Source organism: Falco cherrug, chromosome 10, assembly GCF_023634085.1.
Source record: "Falco cherrug isolate bFalChe1 chromosome 10, bFalChe1.pri, whole genome shotgun sequence".
Taxonomy (NCBI): domain Eukaryota; kingdom Metazoa; phylum Chordata; class Aves; order Falconiformes; family Falconidae; genus Falco; species Falco cherrug.
Window position 1 is genome coordinate 8193312 of NC_073706.1, and position 17238 is coordinate 8210549.

The following is a 17238-nucleotide window of genomic DNA, read 5'->3' on the forward strand; positions in this document are numbered from 1 at the left end:
GTTCAGGGAAAAATTACTTGGGAAGAGAAAACTGACTCCTTCAATACAGAATAAAACACCTACACCTTTAGCCATGTCAGAGGAGAGATTTCGTTCCTTTGGAAGAAGATGGCCGAGAGCAGACATGCACTCTACAGAACTGCCCATTTGGCCCCTTGTGGGAAGCAGGGGGTGAACACGTAAGTCTTCCCACAGCGGCATTTTCTGAATAAACTGTTAGAGTATGCAAACTGGCTTCGCAGGCAAACTCAGGTTGGGTTGCGCCCAACATTCAGCCTGAATAGAACCATTCAAGAAAATAAATAAATAAAAATCTCCTTCTGTAAAAAAAGAGCAATTACAGCTTTCAGAAAGTACCCAGCATTATTCCCCTTCACATTAATTTTAGTCAGAGTACTTTCTATTTGGATAATTTGCTTATATAGCAGCGTAAGCCTTACATGTATAAGATATAAACCCCCTTACCTTGCTTATGTGAAACTCCAGTTTCCTGATGTATCTCTCCACAGAGCGGATTTGCTTTTGAAAAGGGGAGAGAGAAGGGGATTGAAGACATTATTTCTTAAGCATGCCTTTAAGTAACACAGTAGACACATCATCCATTTTTCTGTATTGGTAACATTTCATCTCATCCTCAATAGTCCTACCTTATCCAGGTCATAGTAGAAAGCCTAAAAGAGAAATAACACAGGCTGAACAGAAGAGCACGTGTATTTGTACGTACTAGCAACACTTTCATACTTACTGCAAGACACTATTGAGAACTCTAAGTTACACTAAGATACATTGCTTACTACAAGAAGACAGTCCAACATTTTTAGACGTAGTCTCATTTTCTGTTCATGGTTGGTTGCTTTTTGCAGATGCTTGAAATGAGACAGTAAGAGTCTCACCACCAGCTACAACAAGGACTTGGATATTGGTCATGGTACATGAGAGTTTCAGATATTTATTTTTTTAATCTAGATATTATTTCCCAAGTGAAAGGCAAAGCTGGTTCTGCCAGTTGTCTTTTCATTAGCACTGTTGCTGAAGGTACTTCTAGGGACTTGTGAACATGACAGAATCTAGGTTACAAGGACACATTCACCAACTACAGAAAACAAAGCCCAATCTTTATCACCTTTTCTGTCCCATGCAGAGTCAGGTATGAACACTGATCACTAAACATACAAGGAGATACCATTCCCATAAAGGAACACTATCTGAAGAACACTGTTGGATACTGAAAATGAAAAATCCCAAGCTTAATTCTCACATCTAGAGCTAACTTGCTTGGTAAATTTCCAATTGTGATACCCTGCTGGCCCTCACCTCAGTGCTCTAACTGGAAAACCCCCAAGCGTCCCAGGTGCGAGCAAGCATCTACTTTTGTGACTTTAAAAATAAGGTCATTAAAGTATTTAACATAAAAAATATCTTACCAATCTGGAGTTCCTTTTTGTATCTTTATGTCGACCAGAGAGATAATCCAATTCAGCCTGATGTGCTTCCAAGTATTCACTGGAGAGGAAGAAAACCCAGTGTTACATTCTTCTGGTACATTCATTGTAACACCTCCTCAAAGAATTTTTCAGCAGAATGTTATAAAGCAACCTACTTCACTAGGAAGGCTTCTCTCCTTTCACTCTCTAGAGATGTAAATGGCTATATAAAGGGATATGGGTCAACAGATGACAAAGGGCGTTTCCATAGACAAATATTTGTCCTAAATTCAAAGTCACTCCTAGAGGAGCATCTGTGCACAACAGGTGCCAGAAGATGCTAGTTACTGTTACCTAACATTTAAAGATGCTTTATATTAGGAATCCTCCTGAATTGTTTTTACTCCTCCAGGATGTGGAATGCTACAGTGCAATTCAAGAAAGCCACCACTGCTGTCCAAGGTATATACAGGTACACACTGCACTCAGATATTCTCTATTTCTTGTTTCCCTTCATCTAAAATAGACCATTCAAGTGAAAGATAGGCTTTATTCTGGTAATGCGAGGCAAAATAAAACAAGCCTTTAGTAGTACTTTCAGCTCTACTGTCAAGAGAAAAGGAGGGATGTTGGAGGAAAACAGCAAGTTCTAACACACACAGAACCCATCTCATATCTCCTTTTCAGATTTCTCTAATTACTCCTGCTTGGTCCTCTGGAAACTTTTATGTAAAGTAGAGAGGATCAGTTCATTTGTTGAGCAAGTCTCTTACAGTCACTGAGGAGTAAGAATTCATCAACCAACTCTATTTTACAATATCAAAGAATTGCAACACGAAACACGTGCACTACTAAACCAAGCTCATAGGAGTACTCCACATGTAAGGGAGAGGACATGTCATTCAGTGTTATAGCAAACAGAGCTGAATACCATCTTTTATTATGCTAGACAACTTCTTAATGTAACCATTACTTTTTCCAGAATGAGAATTATTCTGCAAGGTGTGAAGCACTTGATGCCAGTTGGCTTCTATAGAGTTGCTTGCATGCAAGGGTTGTCCCTTAGGAGATCCCACAGGACCTTAAACTGTTTCTGCTGAGACCATCTTCTTCCAACTTTGCTTTTAATACACTGCAGACTTAGGTAACTTTTTCCTCTTATGCTTAAAAGGGAAGAAAAATCACCTGGTAAATCCTACATTATAAGACACAGTCTCCGAGCAGTCAAAATAACCTAATTTTAGACAGCTGCACTTCTTCACATTTGCTTTGATGCGTTTAATTTTCTCACTGTTACAAAACCAGTTCTCCCAAGACATCCAGTGTCTCCAGCATTCAGTTGTCTGCTCTTTACATGTACCTATTGACAGCTCAGTGCAGAAGTAGCCAAGGCTGGTGGCAGAAAAGAATTCACTTACCTTTTAGATTTAAGTATGTTAGAATTGCCAGTTTGATGTACCCAGATGATTAACAGAATAAAGAGTTATTGGAATGGTACCCAGATGGTAAACAGAATAAAGAATTATTTTCTATAGCTATAAAGAAATAGGACATAAAGCACGTTCTGTACTAAAATTTCAAGTCACTCCAGCACCAAGTGGACTTAGTCTGCATCTACTTAAAATTTGGGCTTTGCATTGCTATTTGATACAGTTGTTTTCTGTAGGTTACTTCAGTCAGTTAGCTAGCTCCTTAGTTTTGGCAGAACTGGGAACAAGTTCTGATCCACTTTATAGCTTCTCCTCCCTAAGCTCTGATAAATTCTAAACTCTGCAAAAACATTTGGTTTCATTATTTGCTTTAAATCTAAATACACTAATAAGACGTTGACTGATACTCCTAGTGCTAAGACTTATAGTCTTTTATCAGAATAATAATGTGACACATCTGAGTTTACAATTTATTATTACAGTGCATTTTTTAGTCTTTGCTTAAGAAAGCAAACTATGATCAGAATTAATACAGTAGCAAAATTCTGAGGACAGCAGTAACATACATAAAGGAACCGTTAAGTTGGTGAGATGCCAGCAGAAAGAGTTAAAGGGTTTACAGATCTAAAGAAAGGTATTTTATCTTCTGATAGTAGCTTCAGAGTGTAAATGAAGTAACAAAGTTCCTACAACATTAGAGTAGACCTATCAACATCAACTGTAACAATTAAGATGTGTATTTTTACATAGTAAGAATTCAGGACCCAGCTAAAGGTTGGCCTGTTTCAGTCACTGATGGAGGCAAACAGCACCTAGCACCACTTCCTTTCTGGTCTATAATACCAAGAGAGCAAGCTCACCCATGTTTTATTTGCCATTTCAACACTGAATAGTATTAGAATTTCTGAGGAACTGACAGCTCCCTCAAAGCCCGAATATCCTAAATTCAGATTGCTAGCCCATCCTTTCAGCTCTCTAAGTCTGCCCACATCTGCCACATGGGGACAATGGACAAAAATCAGCCTTCAGCCTTTTCACTCAAGCTTGTACTGATGCAACATTAACTGTTTAGTCAACCATAATGTAGCACTATTTCAGACTGTTTATTTAAAGCAAGATAATGTTAGTTATATTGCCATAAAAAGATGGAGTTGTACTACAGCTGTTTCACCACTTCAAGTCAGCTGAAGTTTTCAGGTGGATCTGCTTAAACCTTTCCCTTACAACATGCCACCCAGAAATGAAAGAGTACTTTTGAACTCCAGCATTTAATTCTATTAAAAGAAAGAGAAAAAAGAAAAGAACAAGAAAAACCCACTAGAATATCTAACTCTAAGTGTTCTCTAATTAGCATAGGGAGAGTAGAAACAGTTTATGACCAGCCTCCCCACTGTGTCCTTGTAGGGCACACCCTCGCTTTCAGATTTGGTTTTAAGTCAGTTATTGAGTCAAAACAAACTCCACCCAGTTCCCTCTCCAGAAACTTTCTGCCAATCACCCCCCAGGTCTGGCTGTCCCATCACTATCCAAGTCTCTGCTTGATCTGCAGACTTCCTGCATGCCACCCTGCATGCTCTGAAAACCTCCCTCCCTCAACGGAGTTCAGTTGCTCCTCAAGAAAGTGAGAATCTCCCCAGAGTTCTACCTGTCACTGATGTTTTTAGTGAAGTGTAACAAACTAGGAACAAACAAAAACATCAGAGTGCTTTGCTTGCAAGCAGACTGTCTGAGAGTGAATGAAACTTGTTTTGCAAGGTCCCAAGCCAGTGTCTGGGAAAGTCACTACCCATGTTTAGAGATGCCAGACAGAGAACAGTGATAGCAGACAAGCAGCATGACTAGGCAAGGCAAATCACAGTATTTTAAAAAGTCCTTACTTAAGTCCTTTCTTCAAAGCTTCAAAAATTTTCTTCACCTGCAGTGGCTTTGGACCCCAGATAACTGCCCCCTTCTGTAGTGAATTATAAGCCTTGGGGGATTTCAGTGACATTCTTGATCTCACAGAACTTCTGCTGAGAGACTTTCTGTAAAAAGAGAAGAGAAATATGGGAAAGATGCAAAACCCGTCACCTAGGATGAGCGAGATGCCTAACCCACAAAGCTTTCAGGCTACAAGTTATATGTCCAATTCCATATAACTTTACTCAAAAGAACAAAGCTCTTTTTGAGAATACTTTAACAGATAACATTAGAAAGTTAAGGCTCAGCCCTAAATACCTAGTGCAGAAAAGTTGCAAGCTTTTTGTGACTTTCAACAATAATAATTTCAGTAAGAAACATCTCCTTCTCTAAGCTCCACGCAGACTTGGAGAAGCCTAGTGGTTCTCTTTTATCCTTTTTTAATAAAGAAAAATTGTGCAGGTCCTGATTTCTTTGGGAAGGGGGGGGGGGGGGGGGGGGCACTGAGCAAGAAACAGAAAAGCTCATTTTTATAAGAAATTAATAACAAGTTCATGTCCGCACTACTAGCGATTGTCTTAACAGACATGCACAGCAACTAGCTAAGGCCCTGTTTCTGTGTGCACATTCACACCAGCTGCTGGGTCAGCTACAGACCTAGTCAAGTAAGCCATGCTGCAGGACAAGGACATCTCATTCTGACTCTCACCTGCAATTCAGGAAAACGATGCAACAAACTTTCGACCTGCTCAAGGTCTAACAGATAAAGCTCACATAAAAAGCCTTTAGAAATAGCTATTTCTTTGCCTGCATTCACCGTCCATTTAAATGATGGCTTAGAGCCCTACCACATTTTAGAAAAGCAAGCTACCAAACCCAGACTGCATACAAGATACAATTATCAAGGTGTTTTTTCAGTGTCTAACACCTCACTTGCTTTTAAAAGCAACTGCAAAACCTACACTAAATATTGTTTCTAACAGAAGTCCCATTCACAGGACTTTTTGTGCTAACCTAAAGAGCTAGAATACCCCAAGCCATTAGTTTTATATACATAATCTACAACATTCAAACCAGAAAATGAGCTCTCTGCAAATGGTTCTTTCATACTGTCAGATTCCTGCCCGGCTTACCTCTGTCTGTACACTCCTCTAAGTCTTGGGGCTCCCTGATCTGGCTTTGTTAATACTCCCTATAAATCAAGCCTCTAAAATAAAAATATCTAAAGCAGCTTCCCATTCCACCAAGCCAAGCAGTTGCTTTCAGAGAAGCCTTCCACCTTCCAGCACAATCTCATCCTAAATTCAGCTCACCTGGAGAAATGATGAACTTCAACAGGCTTAACACTAAGCCACTGGCTGTTTTAAGTTCTAGGCATGTGACTGGAGGCCTAAAGAGATTATTAAGCTTGCTGATTAAATCCTAGGCCCAGCACACCTGAGAACTGTTCAAGCCCTATTATAGAAACTCTTTGAGTAACTACATTATTTATCCTGGTGCTAAATTTCTACTTAATTCCATTTTAAAATTTATAATCTACAAAAAATCTGATAAAATTACATGTTGCTAAACGTTCCTGGATATTTTATTTCTTCACCCTAATGATTATCTTAGGGTTTTTTATGATGGCTTAATGTAAAGTATTAATTAACCAAATCATTTGGAGCTCAGGTCACCTATAACAAGGACCATAACTGTTAAATTAGAAACCTACAATGTATTTTTGAGTATTGCATGCAAAGTGAGAGGGTTTCAACAGGAATAACACTGGAAGGGACAGTCTAGCCAACAGTCGAGCAGTTGAAAGAATCTCCTTGAAGGATCAACACTTAAAATTCTTTCATGGAAAGAAGGAAATAGCATCCAGTCCCATGCTTTAGATGAGTATTCTAATTAGCAAGATACCACGGGGAAGATAGAAGATAATTCTACCTCTTGAAATTAAAAAGCCCAAATTACTCCTAGGCTTTGTTTATTTTTGGAAAGGAGTGGACTTTGGTATTTACCTTCAGAGTTTTGGACAGCAAATCCTTAACTCGGGAAATAATTTCCCTTCAGTTGAAAGTATAGCATCTAAGCACTGCATATAGATAGGCTGGGATTTAAAACCCGCGGTTTTCCTCAGTATCTCTGCTATCTGATGTAGCCCATATGTACTCAGTGCTCTGATGTTAAGAATCCCATTTGTATACATTTAATAGAAAAGCTAAGTAACTGACATGGGTCTTTAGGGACAGTAGCTAAAAGCTAGATGCTATGTTGCTGCTTTCCCCTGTGAACTTCATAATTTAAGTATCAGATTTCCTACTTTACAGATAACTAATAATATTTACTTCCTTTGGAGACCATTGTGAGGAAAAATGAAATAGTGTGTCTGACTGAGAGCCTCCAAAGGAAGTTGCTAAAGAAATGCAAAAGTATATTTAGCAACTGCTTAAGAATCTCCATGTGGACCTGATTTGTGTGTCATCTTTTGGATAGACCTTGCATAGGGCCCCTGCAATCTCCTGCTGTGTTTTGCAACAGTGCCTGAGGGAGAGATAAGTTAGGAAAGGGTGATTAAAAAATTTCTTCACTACGCTGGGGGAAGGCTCTCCGGTATTCATTGGGCTGTGACGGAGTATCTAGTACACAAATTTTCCTTATTGCAGTGATTCCTGAACAAAGCAGTCTGTCTAAACTAATAATGAAAAGCAACATCATAAAAAATGCATAGAGACATTTGGTTATAAAACCTTTGCAGCTAAAAGTAACAGAATAATCTTAAGGGATATATGAACTCTTCTGTTTGGAGCATTCTTACTCTGCTGGACTGTGCCTTTGTTGGAAAAACAGCTGTTCAACACTTTTCCTGCTAGATCCTTCTCCTGCTAGAACTCCCACTATGTACTTGAGCTCAAGTTTGTTTATATAATGTATTGATAGTATTTTTCTCAAGATCTTAGTGATTGGTTTGATTTCAGATGTCCAGTCTTTGCTAGGTGTAATATTATTTTTCAGCTTCCACAACAGATCTATTTATTCAAATGTGAAGACTTCTTTATTACATCACAATCATGCTAGAATTTCATTTTTGCTCATAATTTACCAAGCTGTGTTTAACTAAAAGGTTATTTCAGTCATTTGGGTCTTTGGAAAGATGTTTTATGACATGAGTCAGGTATTTTACTAATACACAATAGGATTTTTTTGAGTACAATACTTTTAGAGGCATACTTTCCAATACTTCTATACTATGCAGCTAATTTATTCACTTTGTTATTATTCTAACATGCACTGGAAGTCAGAGATTATATTAATTTTCCATTTATATATCATATCTTCTAAAAGCACTTGACAGGCTATACAGGGATCACTAAATTCAGAAAACAAGTAATAGCACTTCCAGTGGAAAAGCTGCACAGTTATCTACATAGAGCAATGCTACACAACAACTTATGATAAGCAAAAAGGGAAAAACAGTGCGGGATGGTTTAGCAGTTAGGGCGCTCAACTGAAGACTGAAAGACTGGACTGCAGCCTTGGCTATACTATAGACCTGTTGCTGATAACAGTGAATTTGCGGTGGCCTTCTTGGCCTGTTTGCATCCCTCCCTGCCTCTTTTGTGGCACTGCCGAACGCAGCCCTTCATCTCATGTAATGCTGCTCTGCTTAAACGACTCCAGGAGAACATGAGTTGTGTTCAGTTACATATTTTGCCAGGATTCACCCCTAACAGCCCCATCTTTTTAAAGATCTATCAAATTTTTAATTACCATAACTATTCAGAAGGTTTTAGTCAGAAAACATCAGTTACTACCAGGCTGCTAGCAGGAAGGGTCACAGCCCTTCATTTTTCTAGAAGAAATGGATGCTCTTAACAGCCTGACACATAACTGCTGAAATCCAGCCATCTCTGAAAGTACAATGTATACAGCAGTAAGATAGTATGGTGTGAAGTATAGCTGTTTATCAGTGAACCATGACCATGACCCATGAACTCAATAGTTTTAAGACAAAAATCAAGGAACGGCTTCTACACATAGATGCTTAGGTTAAAAAATACATTCACAGTACCTAACGTCCGTTGCCCAAATGATCAGGTGCTTTAGTTTTTGAGTTACTTACGCTAACTTTCTGCTTTGCACAGTGCTGAATCCAGTGAAGGAGCAGCTCCTGCTGATACCACCCCCATCACCAGGAGAGACAAATGTGAGTTTGACCGACATGATTGCCAGTCAGTAAGAGTATCAGCTTCTGAAATAAACAGAAAAACAGATGAGTCAAAACCTTCTTGGCAGTTCAGGTTTCTGTTGCTGCAAGTGCTGAGTTCCATGGAATTGGAAAGTCAGAACAACAGACAGTAGATTAAATAGAAAAAAAGACTTGTCTGCTATACACGTTTCCTCTGTTGCCATCTACAATACAATTAATAAGGGACTGAGCATTCTAAAATGAAATCTCTCATGCCCTCTTCAGTTTCTGATTGATTTTACAAACTCACTATGCAAAAGCCAAAATAGCCTCAATTCACAGGCGCTCTACGTTTCTGATTTTTTTAAGAACCCTGTAATTGTCCCACTGCTTAAGGAGTTCAGGCCAACCGGTGTATTTCCAGATCAGTGTGGATGCCAGAACAATACTTAAACTCCAGACTTAGTGAGGTCCAAAAAGCAGTTCCTTGCATCTGTGCAGAGCCACACTGAAGTCAATGGTAAAATTGGCTGAGCGTGGCACTTAAGCCCAAGGCACAAGTCTGGTTTCAACAGTAAATTTCAGGTTCATGCTCCTCCTCTGGCTGGATTTCTTTTGGATTGCTCTCTTCTGTTTTCCATCAGTCAAACTCTTTTGCTTTCTGGAGAATTGTGTTCTCTGCCATATGTCTATAGAATCCAAGTTACAATGTAAGTAACAGACATATCCTTCAAAGCAGCTGTAGAAAATCACCCAGACAGTTAATATACAGAAAAATTCCCTTCCTTCCCCTGTCAAGCTGGTGTAATGTAAACATCACAACTGAGTAAAACTGAGTAAAACAAAAAGCTGGAGTATCTATTTGTAGAGAGAAGTACAAACTCCAATAAACAGCACTACATGCTCCACGCAAAGTTTGTCCTACATTACAGAATGTGCTCTGAAGAACAGTGAGCTCTTCATCTATCAGAGTAGATACTATAAAGAAACATCTGCACTCAACCCCTATGTCTGACCTTATCCCACCAGCATGGCTAGAATTAGTTAGACTAGAAGCCCAGAAATGTCAAGATAAGACTCTTTTCCTGGCTCTGCCACTAACTTGGAGAGCAACCTAACTCAATGCTCTTCCAGACTGCATATAAAGCACTGAATGGCTAAAAATACTTCCCAAGAGAAGTGAGATTTGAGAGTGCTTTGCTAATTCTGGCCTAGTCTACAAGTACAGGGAATTACTGTAAGTGACTATGCTTTAGGTACCGCTATCTACTAAAGCAGTAAGGAAAGTTGACGTGGATTTCCACAGGCAGAGATCCTGCAGTGAGCTCTGACTATTTCATTAGAAGCCACTCACTCAGTTCCCTGGGCTGAGGTCTAACACTCCCATGTCTTTGCCTGTTAAACAGGCTGTGCCAAGCTCATGAATAGATCTGCAAAAAACAGGCAAAAGATTTAGAAAAAGATGTGAAAATCATGAATCAGAGCTAAACAACTACCTGCTTTGCAAGCTAACTGATTTGTCAGAAGAGCTGTTGGGCATGGCTAGGTATTTGGAATCTCAGTGCATCGAAGTCCACATGACTCCATAGCTTCAGTAGTACCAACAGAAATCTGTTACGTGGAAAAAAATAGGTGCACCTTAATGATCATTTAATCAAACTGTACAGCACTTACGTTCTCTTGCTTTGAAAAGATGCCTCCTTAACACCTTCAATCAGAGACTGTACTTGCATAATATCACAGCTAAAGTTTCAAAATATTTTCTATTCTTTCCTCTAGTTTGCAGATGTTTATAAGACTGTGAACAGTCATCCCATCAAAAAGATCATTAGACTGAAAAAAACTAAGCAACTTACTGAAAAATGTAATTGTGTAACAAGCTGTTCACAGAAGAAACAAAAGGAATAGCCTCATGGTTATTGACCACATCCCTCATCAAGGCTAAGCTAGATTCCCAGGATCTATTCTTCCACTCTCTAACCTAGGAAAGTTAGTTCATGAGTAAAAGGGAAGAAGAAAGTGCAGGAAAAACTTGTCTAATTTTACAGGACTCCTAAAGTCTGCATAGCATGAGACTGAAAGCCTTTGAATCGTATAGACATGAAGCAAACAAAAACAGGCAGACCCTTCAGAGGGAACAGAAAGTGGGAAACGATGAGAAGACTCCCAAAGTAAAAATCTGTGATACTGTATTCTAGATGTGAAGAATTAAGTTGGGAACGTACAGAGCCCCAAAACTCAGCTGGTGAAAGAAAGGAATTGCTTAAGTTGCCTAGACGTGATTCTTCTCCCACATGTGTTTTCATAAATATAATCCTGGTCTTCAAGAAGATAGGCTGTTGCAAATTAGTAGAAATGGGACATGAATTGGACCTCACTTGCTCATAGCCATAAGCACTTAAAAATTCTCATGGGTCATTTGTTTTGTTTAACTGCACAAATCTCAGTCCTCAAGGCCACTGACCGTGTCATGCTCTGCTGTAACGCATAGCTACATTCAAAAGCAATTCACAAGCATATTTTCACAGTTCCCTCTTATAAGAATGAAGAGAATTTAAATAATGTTAGGAAAGCACCATTAAAGGGGGTTATCTTTCTGCCTTTGAAATAATGTCGACAGTCAAATACCACTTGGTACAACCCTGCATATATATTTTTCGTAGCGACCTACAAATCTTACAGCTCATTTCACACTTCTGAATAGAAGACTGTAAGTAGGATGTCAAGACAACATTTTATTTGTAAGGAAGATTTATAAATGCAGTTGTTTAAACAGAGGGGTTTGCTAGCCAGAGTGTCTGTATAAAAGTGCTGAGCTACATTACAACTGCTCCTGAGAAAAAGCATCTGGGCTCATCTCAGATTCAACTTTCCCTTTAGGCTAGAAATAAATCAGATAAGGACCCCCGACACGCTGAGTTCAGATCTGTCTTCCTACCTGTAACCTCTGCTGTGTAGGCCAATGTCTCCAAATCTCACAAATACAGGTATTATACCCTGGGGAGCAGAGGAACTTCCTCTCTTTTAATCTTCCCAAAAAGCACAGAATGTGAATACAGTAGCTAGCTAGGGGCTGGCATATGTGGAGCGCAAAAATATTGGGCCAAACTGAAGGAGTCTATTGCCAGGGGCAATAGAAACACCAAACTACTGGAAAAAAACATGGAGTCTTGAACAGTCTTACAAAGCTTGAGTCTTACACAGACCTCCAAACTGCCAGGTACTAATCGTCTCGAGCATTTTAATGGTGCAATTTTGTAAGATTTAAGACTTCATGTCTCAGAAATGTATTTTTAATATAAATCAAAAGAGTATTTTTTTCAAATCAGAGTATGTTTGTTTATCCTTGTTTCAATGATTTGCCATAATAGACTATTAGCATTTAACCTTCAGTGTTACCAAGTATCCAGGCATGCCGGGCCAAACATGTGAGGTTCTAATCAGCAGTGAGTACACTCAAACTGCATGTTCTGCTTCGTCTCTGTTAGTATTAGGATATTCCTCAAGTCGAATGACCTTCATCCTCTACAAACAAAAAACGGGTGTCTGTTTGTGTTTACGGCTAAACTTTTCCAGCCCTAGTCACATATTTAATTGTTTCTGGGCACAATGGTTTCAAAAATTTTATGAGGAAAATATGACTCACTGACTTCTTGCAAAATATTTCTGCTTGTGTTTGAACTTTAAATTAGTAGCCATGTTTTTCTTTTAGTACCTCCAAGAGGTTCTCTTGAACTTGATGAACTGTTGCTGAAGTAAGGTATTCATGTTTCCTTACAATTTATAATGTTCCAGTTGTGAACGACCAGTTGGTTATAGGAGACACACACTTACTTCTAGTTCTGTGTCTGCAAAAATTGTACCGACTTCTGTTTCCTTCAGCTAATTGTGGACACACACATCGAGCTGACAGCCCAGTCAACAAGGGGCTACATATCTCACTAGTATGCCAGTGCCCGCTGTTCACTGGCTTTGGCAAGCAGCAGCTGACTAACAAAATAAAAGCCAGTTTGAAATGGAAGTAAATTATTAGTCACTATAGGAAATTAACACAATGACTGAACACAAACTATCAAATGTCAATCACTTAACGTCTTAGGATCATGTTTGTGATTCTGGATACATTGTCTGATCATGACAATTCCTCTGACCACCTGATGCTAACTTTCTCCTTACATTTTTAGACTATTATTATTTTTATTTGTAAATATTACATTAGCTTTACTTGGAAGGGCAATAGAGCCATTCTATCTTCTAGTTGTGGAAGCTGAACAGAGTCGATTTCATTTTGTACTATCACAACATAATCCTTTTCTCAGTATCAGATGTGCTCAACATTTTATTGGAGGGACTGCAGCTCTGACCGTAAAATATGTGGCTTATATTTCTGCCTATACAGAGAATCATCTTAGTTAGTAGATTTCTGCATAGCAGAGTACATAGATTTTATTGTAGGGTTGCCACCTAGAATCTATGTCTTTTTAAAGCATTCAGAAAATTCACTTCAGCCCCACGGCAGCCAAACAAATTTGCCATTAAAGTGTATTGGTTCTATACCATTTCTACTGAAACTCTACTTTCACTGTACGAAACCAAAATCAGTGGTAATTAAGTAGAAGAACATTTAGGGACTTTAGAGACATTCTCTGGACTTACTCCAGACATGATCTCTGATTCCCACTAATCATCTGCTGTTTCAAAAAAACCTTCCAGTCAAAAGTGTGAAGTTACTCATTCCACTTCCCTGAATTTATTACAAAATCCACCGCCATAAGTGTTTGGCTGCTGTAATTGCACCTGTATTGGGGTTTCAGCTGATAGAAATATATTTTGCAAACACTTAATAGATGAAAAGAGAACCCTAACATAATTACACCAGAAAATTTCTAACGTAAGTCAAATTTAAAGGCTGATTTTACAAACTGGGCTACATTTGTATTCTATCACATTGACGTAATCACAATTATTGTTCTTCCCCTCATTTATTTCAAAAGTCAGGAACAATGGAATTAACTAACACTTCTGAAAGCTTATGATGGGTGGTATCCATTTCAAAACATTTGCGGCAGACAATGGCATTTGGGTCTTTTATGACACTGATAAAGAAAAAAAATCAGATTGCCACAATACTGTCAAAAAAAAAAAATCAGATTGTTACAATACTGTCAAACATTTTCAGCAAAGCCTTAGGGCTGATCTGGGCCTGAACCACTGAAGCTTTTTTTTATTTCAATGTACCATGGAACAGGCTGGAAATTTCTAGACCTTGGCACATTACTTTGCAGGATTGGATATCTAAAGAATCCAGACCATTAAAATTAATGAAACTCTTGAGATGTGATAACATCATGACTCAGCCCTAATTACTCTTAAAGGTAGATGTAATGAAGGCTGACTGAAGAAAGAATGAAGTGACCATCTTGTGTACAGCAGTCTTGAATCCACTGGGAAAATACACACTGTATTTAATCTTTGCTCTTGAGCATTCTTTAGAAAAACCATTGACCTCAGTAGCAATGTCTACTTTGCTAGATAAACATTCCAAATTTATGATTAAAACCCCTTCAATTTTAAGCATTTTTTGTGCAATTGTTAAGACAAACATTCTATTTATACAGTTATTGGCAGAACTAAGAAAAAATTTTCTGGTTATTTTTCTAGAGAAGAAAAGTAATTTGAATTAGGGAGACAGAAAGTGCCCTTGATGCTACATCTCAGTAAACAGCATTACACTCAAATAGGGATCCTTTCTTCAGATAAATCCTTCCTGTGGAAAGGATCCACAGCAGAATCTGAAAAGGTTATATGTAATTCACTTCAATTTAGGAATTGTGACTTTCACTTCAACTTGGGAATTGTGACTTGTGGATATCATTTATCTAAAACTGGTGTCTCACACCAACACATCTAACCTGTAACTAGCCCACCACGCAGACAGGGGAAAAGCCACTGCGGTTACAGAAAGGGGAAATGTATGTTTGATATTTTGTTTTCATATGGTAAAACAGATTTGTGAAAATGGAGGTAATGGAGGCCAATGATGAGCTTTCGAAATTTTTCCTTTTAGTATTTTTGTCATCTGTCTCTGAAGCACAAAGAGGTAAATTTTGCTTCTCCCTTGCACTTTTCCTGCTCTTCCATCTCACCTGATCATTTCTTTCTCCTGCCTTGTTTCTATAATGGGCATAAAACAATGTAGACAGCTGAACTTGTTCAGCTTTCTTTACAGAAAAATGCAATCCACGCAGGAAACCATCTTCTACCGAAGAGGTAATTTTAGCTATGGTGCTGTAAAGTCCACTGTATGTAGCTGTACAGAGCCATGAACAATCATTCTTCTACTCATATTCACCAGACATTTCTGCTGTTGTAAGACTAAGCAATGTGAGCAGTTACGTAGCAATTTTGCTGCAAGTGGAAGATTTTGCTTCTCTACATAGCTGCACATGTGTTCTGCAGAACTTCTTCGCCTAAATCTGTTTGATTTTTAGATGGGCCCTTTACTTTGCATCAAACTTACATCTGCCAGGTTGCATTTTGAAAAACTCAAATGATTCAGGAATACAATACCATTTTCAAAAGTAATCTGGGCTCTTAGGAGCTAGTTCAATTGATTTTTAATAAGAATTACATTCATAGCTTATACTATTTAGAAAGATGGTGCTTCAGTGTGTAACTCATTTTGGTATTCTTGCAAATTTTATCTAGGCAGATTCAACTCTTGCAATATATATTTAAATACTGCATACTTGACATACTTTCCTCCTAGCTGTGTTCAAGCCATAAAAAGAAAATCAGATAAACAGCTTTGATCCAAGTTATTGCTTTAGTCATTAGGCCCTTCTATAGCTTTATGCCACCTTCTGGAAATGAAGTTCTGGAGTCCAGGTTTCCTGTGCAGCAGTAAATTTAAATATCATAAACAGTCCCCTCTGATAGCTTCTCCTGTGCTGGAGGTAGTGCCTCTAATGTAACCATTTCAGTGCAGGTCTTTGAACACAGGACTCAACTTTCAAGTCCAAGATGACCTGTTTTTCAAGCCTGTGATTCAAAATGTTGCTGTATTTCTAATTAGTTTGCATCTAAGCATACAGATCCCAGTTCTATTCTCAGTGACAGTGGTGCACATCCAGAGGAAATTAAACAGTCATTTATTCCAGATTTCCAGTAGAATCCCGGGCAGAAATGTTGGCCTGCACTTAGTTAATGACCTGGAAACTATTTTTCAAGACATAATTTTGTGGTCAATTTTGCACCTCCCTCTAGTGGCAGCAGATATCAAACAAATGAAGCACAAAGGAGACCTTGTCACGGATCACACACTGATGTATTATGCCTATTTCTTTCATGGAAATTTGGTACTTGGAATCAAGGTTGGCTGTAAATCCCACTGTAACTTTTTGGTAATGTTGTAATAAGAAAAGAATCAGCGATTGCATATAACCAAAATCCTCGTTTACTTCCTTTGCCAGTATGTGGCATATTCATACAGCCACATGTAGTTTCTCCATGCTTGCCTACATCATAGCTCTTCTAGTTGCTGTGAGCACTTTTGCATTGAGTTTGCTTTCCTTCTCAGGGGAAGGCACAGAACAATTCACCCATTATCAGCTGATTTATGAGCACAGGGCTTGCTGCTAGCTTCTCTGGTTTCAATTTCGAACTTGATGACAAACTTGCAAGCCTGAATCAGAGATTCAGGAATGTGGCAGGCTCCACACGCTAGCCTGACTTGTAGCTTTTTCAGCTTTGGCAGAATTTGAGTCTGCAGTTAGCTTCATTATAATGAATACTTAAAAACAAATTCCTAACAAGAGAAGAAGCAGATGGCGCTGAGGGAGAGCAATTTACAAGTGATGAACTGGCTCTTCCATTTCTGACAAAGGAAAATTTGCCTGGCAGCAAGGCACTAAATCCTACCAATTCCATCCTTGAGAGGTTCCTTCTTCTTAATTAGGAACACCAAAGAACATTCTTCTGTAATAGATTTCTCATTCTCCTTGTTTGCCCCAATCTATGCGTGAATGTGTATTACAGATAGACTTACCAGGTGTGACCCTGTCTCCATATGTCAGCTAATGCAGAAGCCTCTTAAAAGCCCATTTGCAGGTCAAGTATGAAATAAGGAAGGAAATAAGGAAGGTCCTGTGTCTCAGCCTTAGGGTTGTGGAAAGCCCCAAGTCTAAGCTTCAATAGAAATCACCATGGTGGATAGCTACATGTTTTGACTATTATGCTGAGAATGATACATAATAACCAAAACAGATGACAAACTTCCAGTAATAGTGAAATCTGAAGTGCAACATTATGT

At 38.6% G+C, this 17238-nt stretch overlaps 1 protein-coding gene across 6 annotated transcripts in view; it reads right to left on the reverse strand.

The window, feature by feature from the left end:
- RIPOR3 (RIPOR family member 3) overlaps positions 1-17238 on the reverse strand; it is a 58122-nt gene that overhangs the window by 27022 nt on the left and 13862 nt on the right. For 5 of the 6 annotated variants that reach the window (XR_008734320.1, XM_027813505.2, XM_055723106.1 and 2 more), the window contains 5 exons: positions 8862-8990; positions 4732-4878; positions 1425-1503; positions 648-671; positions 466-519 (listed from right to left, as the gene is read on the reverse strand). Coding sequence is in view for 5 of the 6 variants with exons in the window: in XM_027813505.2 (XP_027669306.1) it covers positions 466-519; positions 648-671; positions 1425-1503; positions 4732-4878; positions 8862-8962 (405 nt within the window). In the remaining variant the exon portion in view is untranslated. Of the gene's footprint in view, positions 1-465; positions 520-647; positions 672-1424; positions 1504-4731; positions 4879-8861; positions 8991-10281; positions 10302-17238 lie in introns of those variants that run through there. The other variant, XM_055723107.1, reaches the window with a different exon arrangement.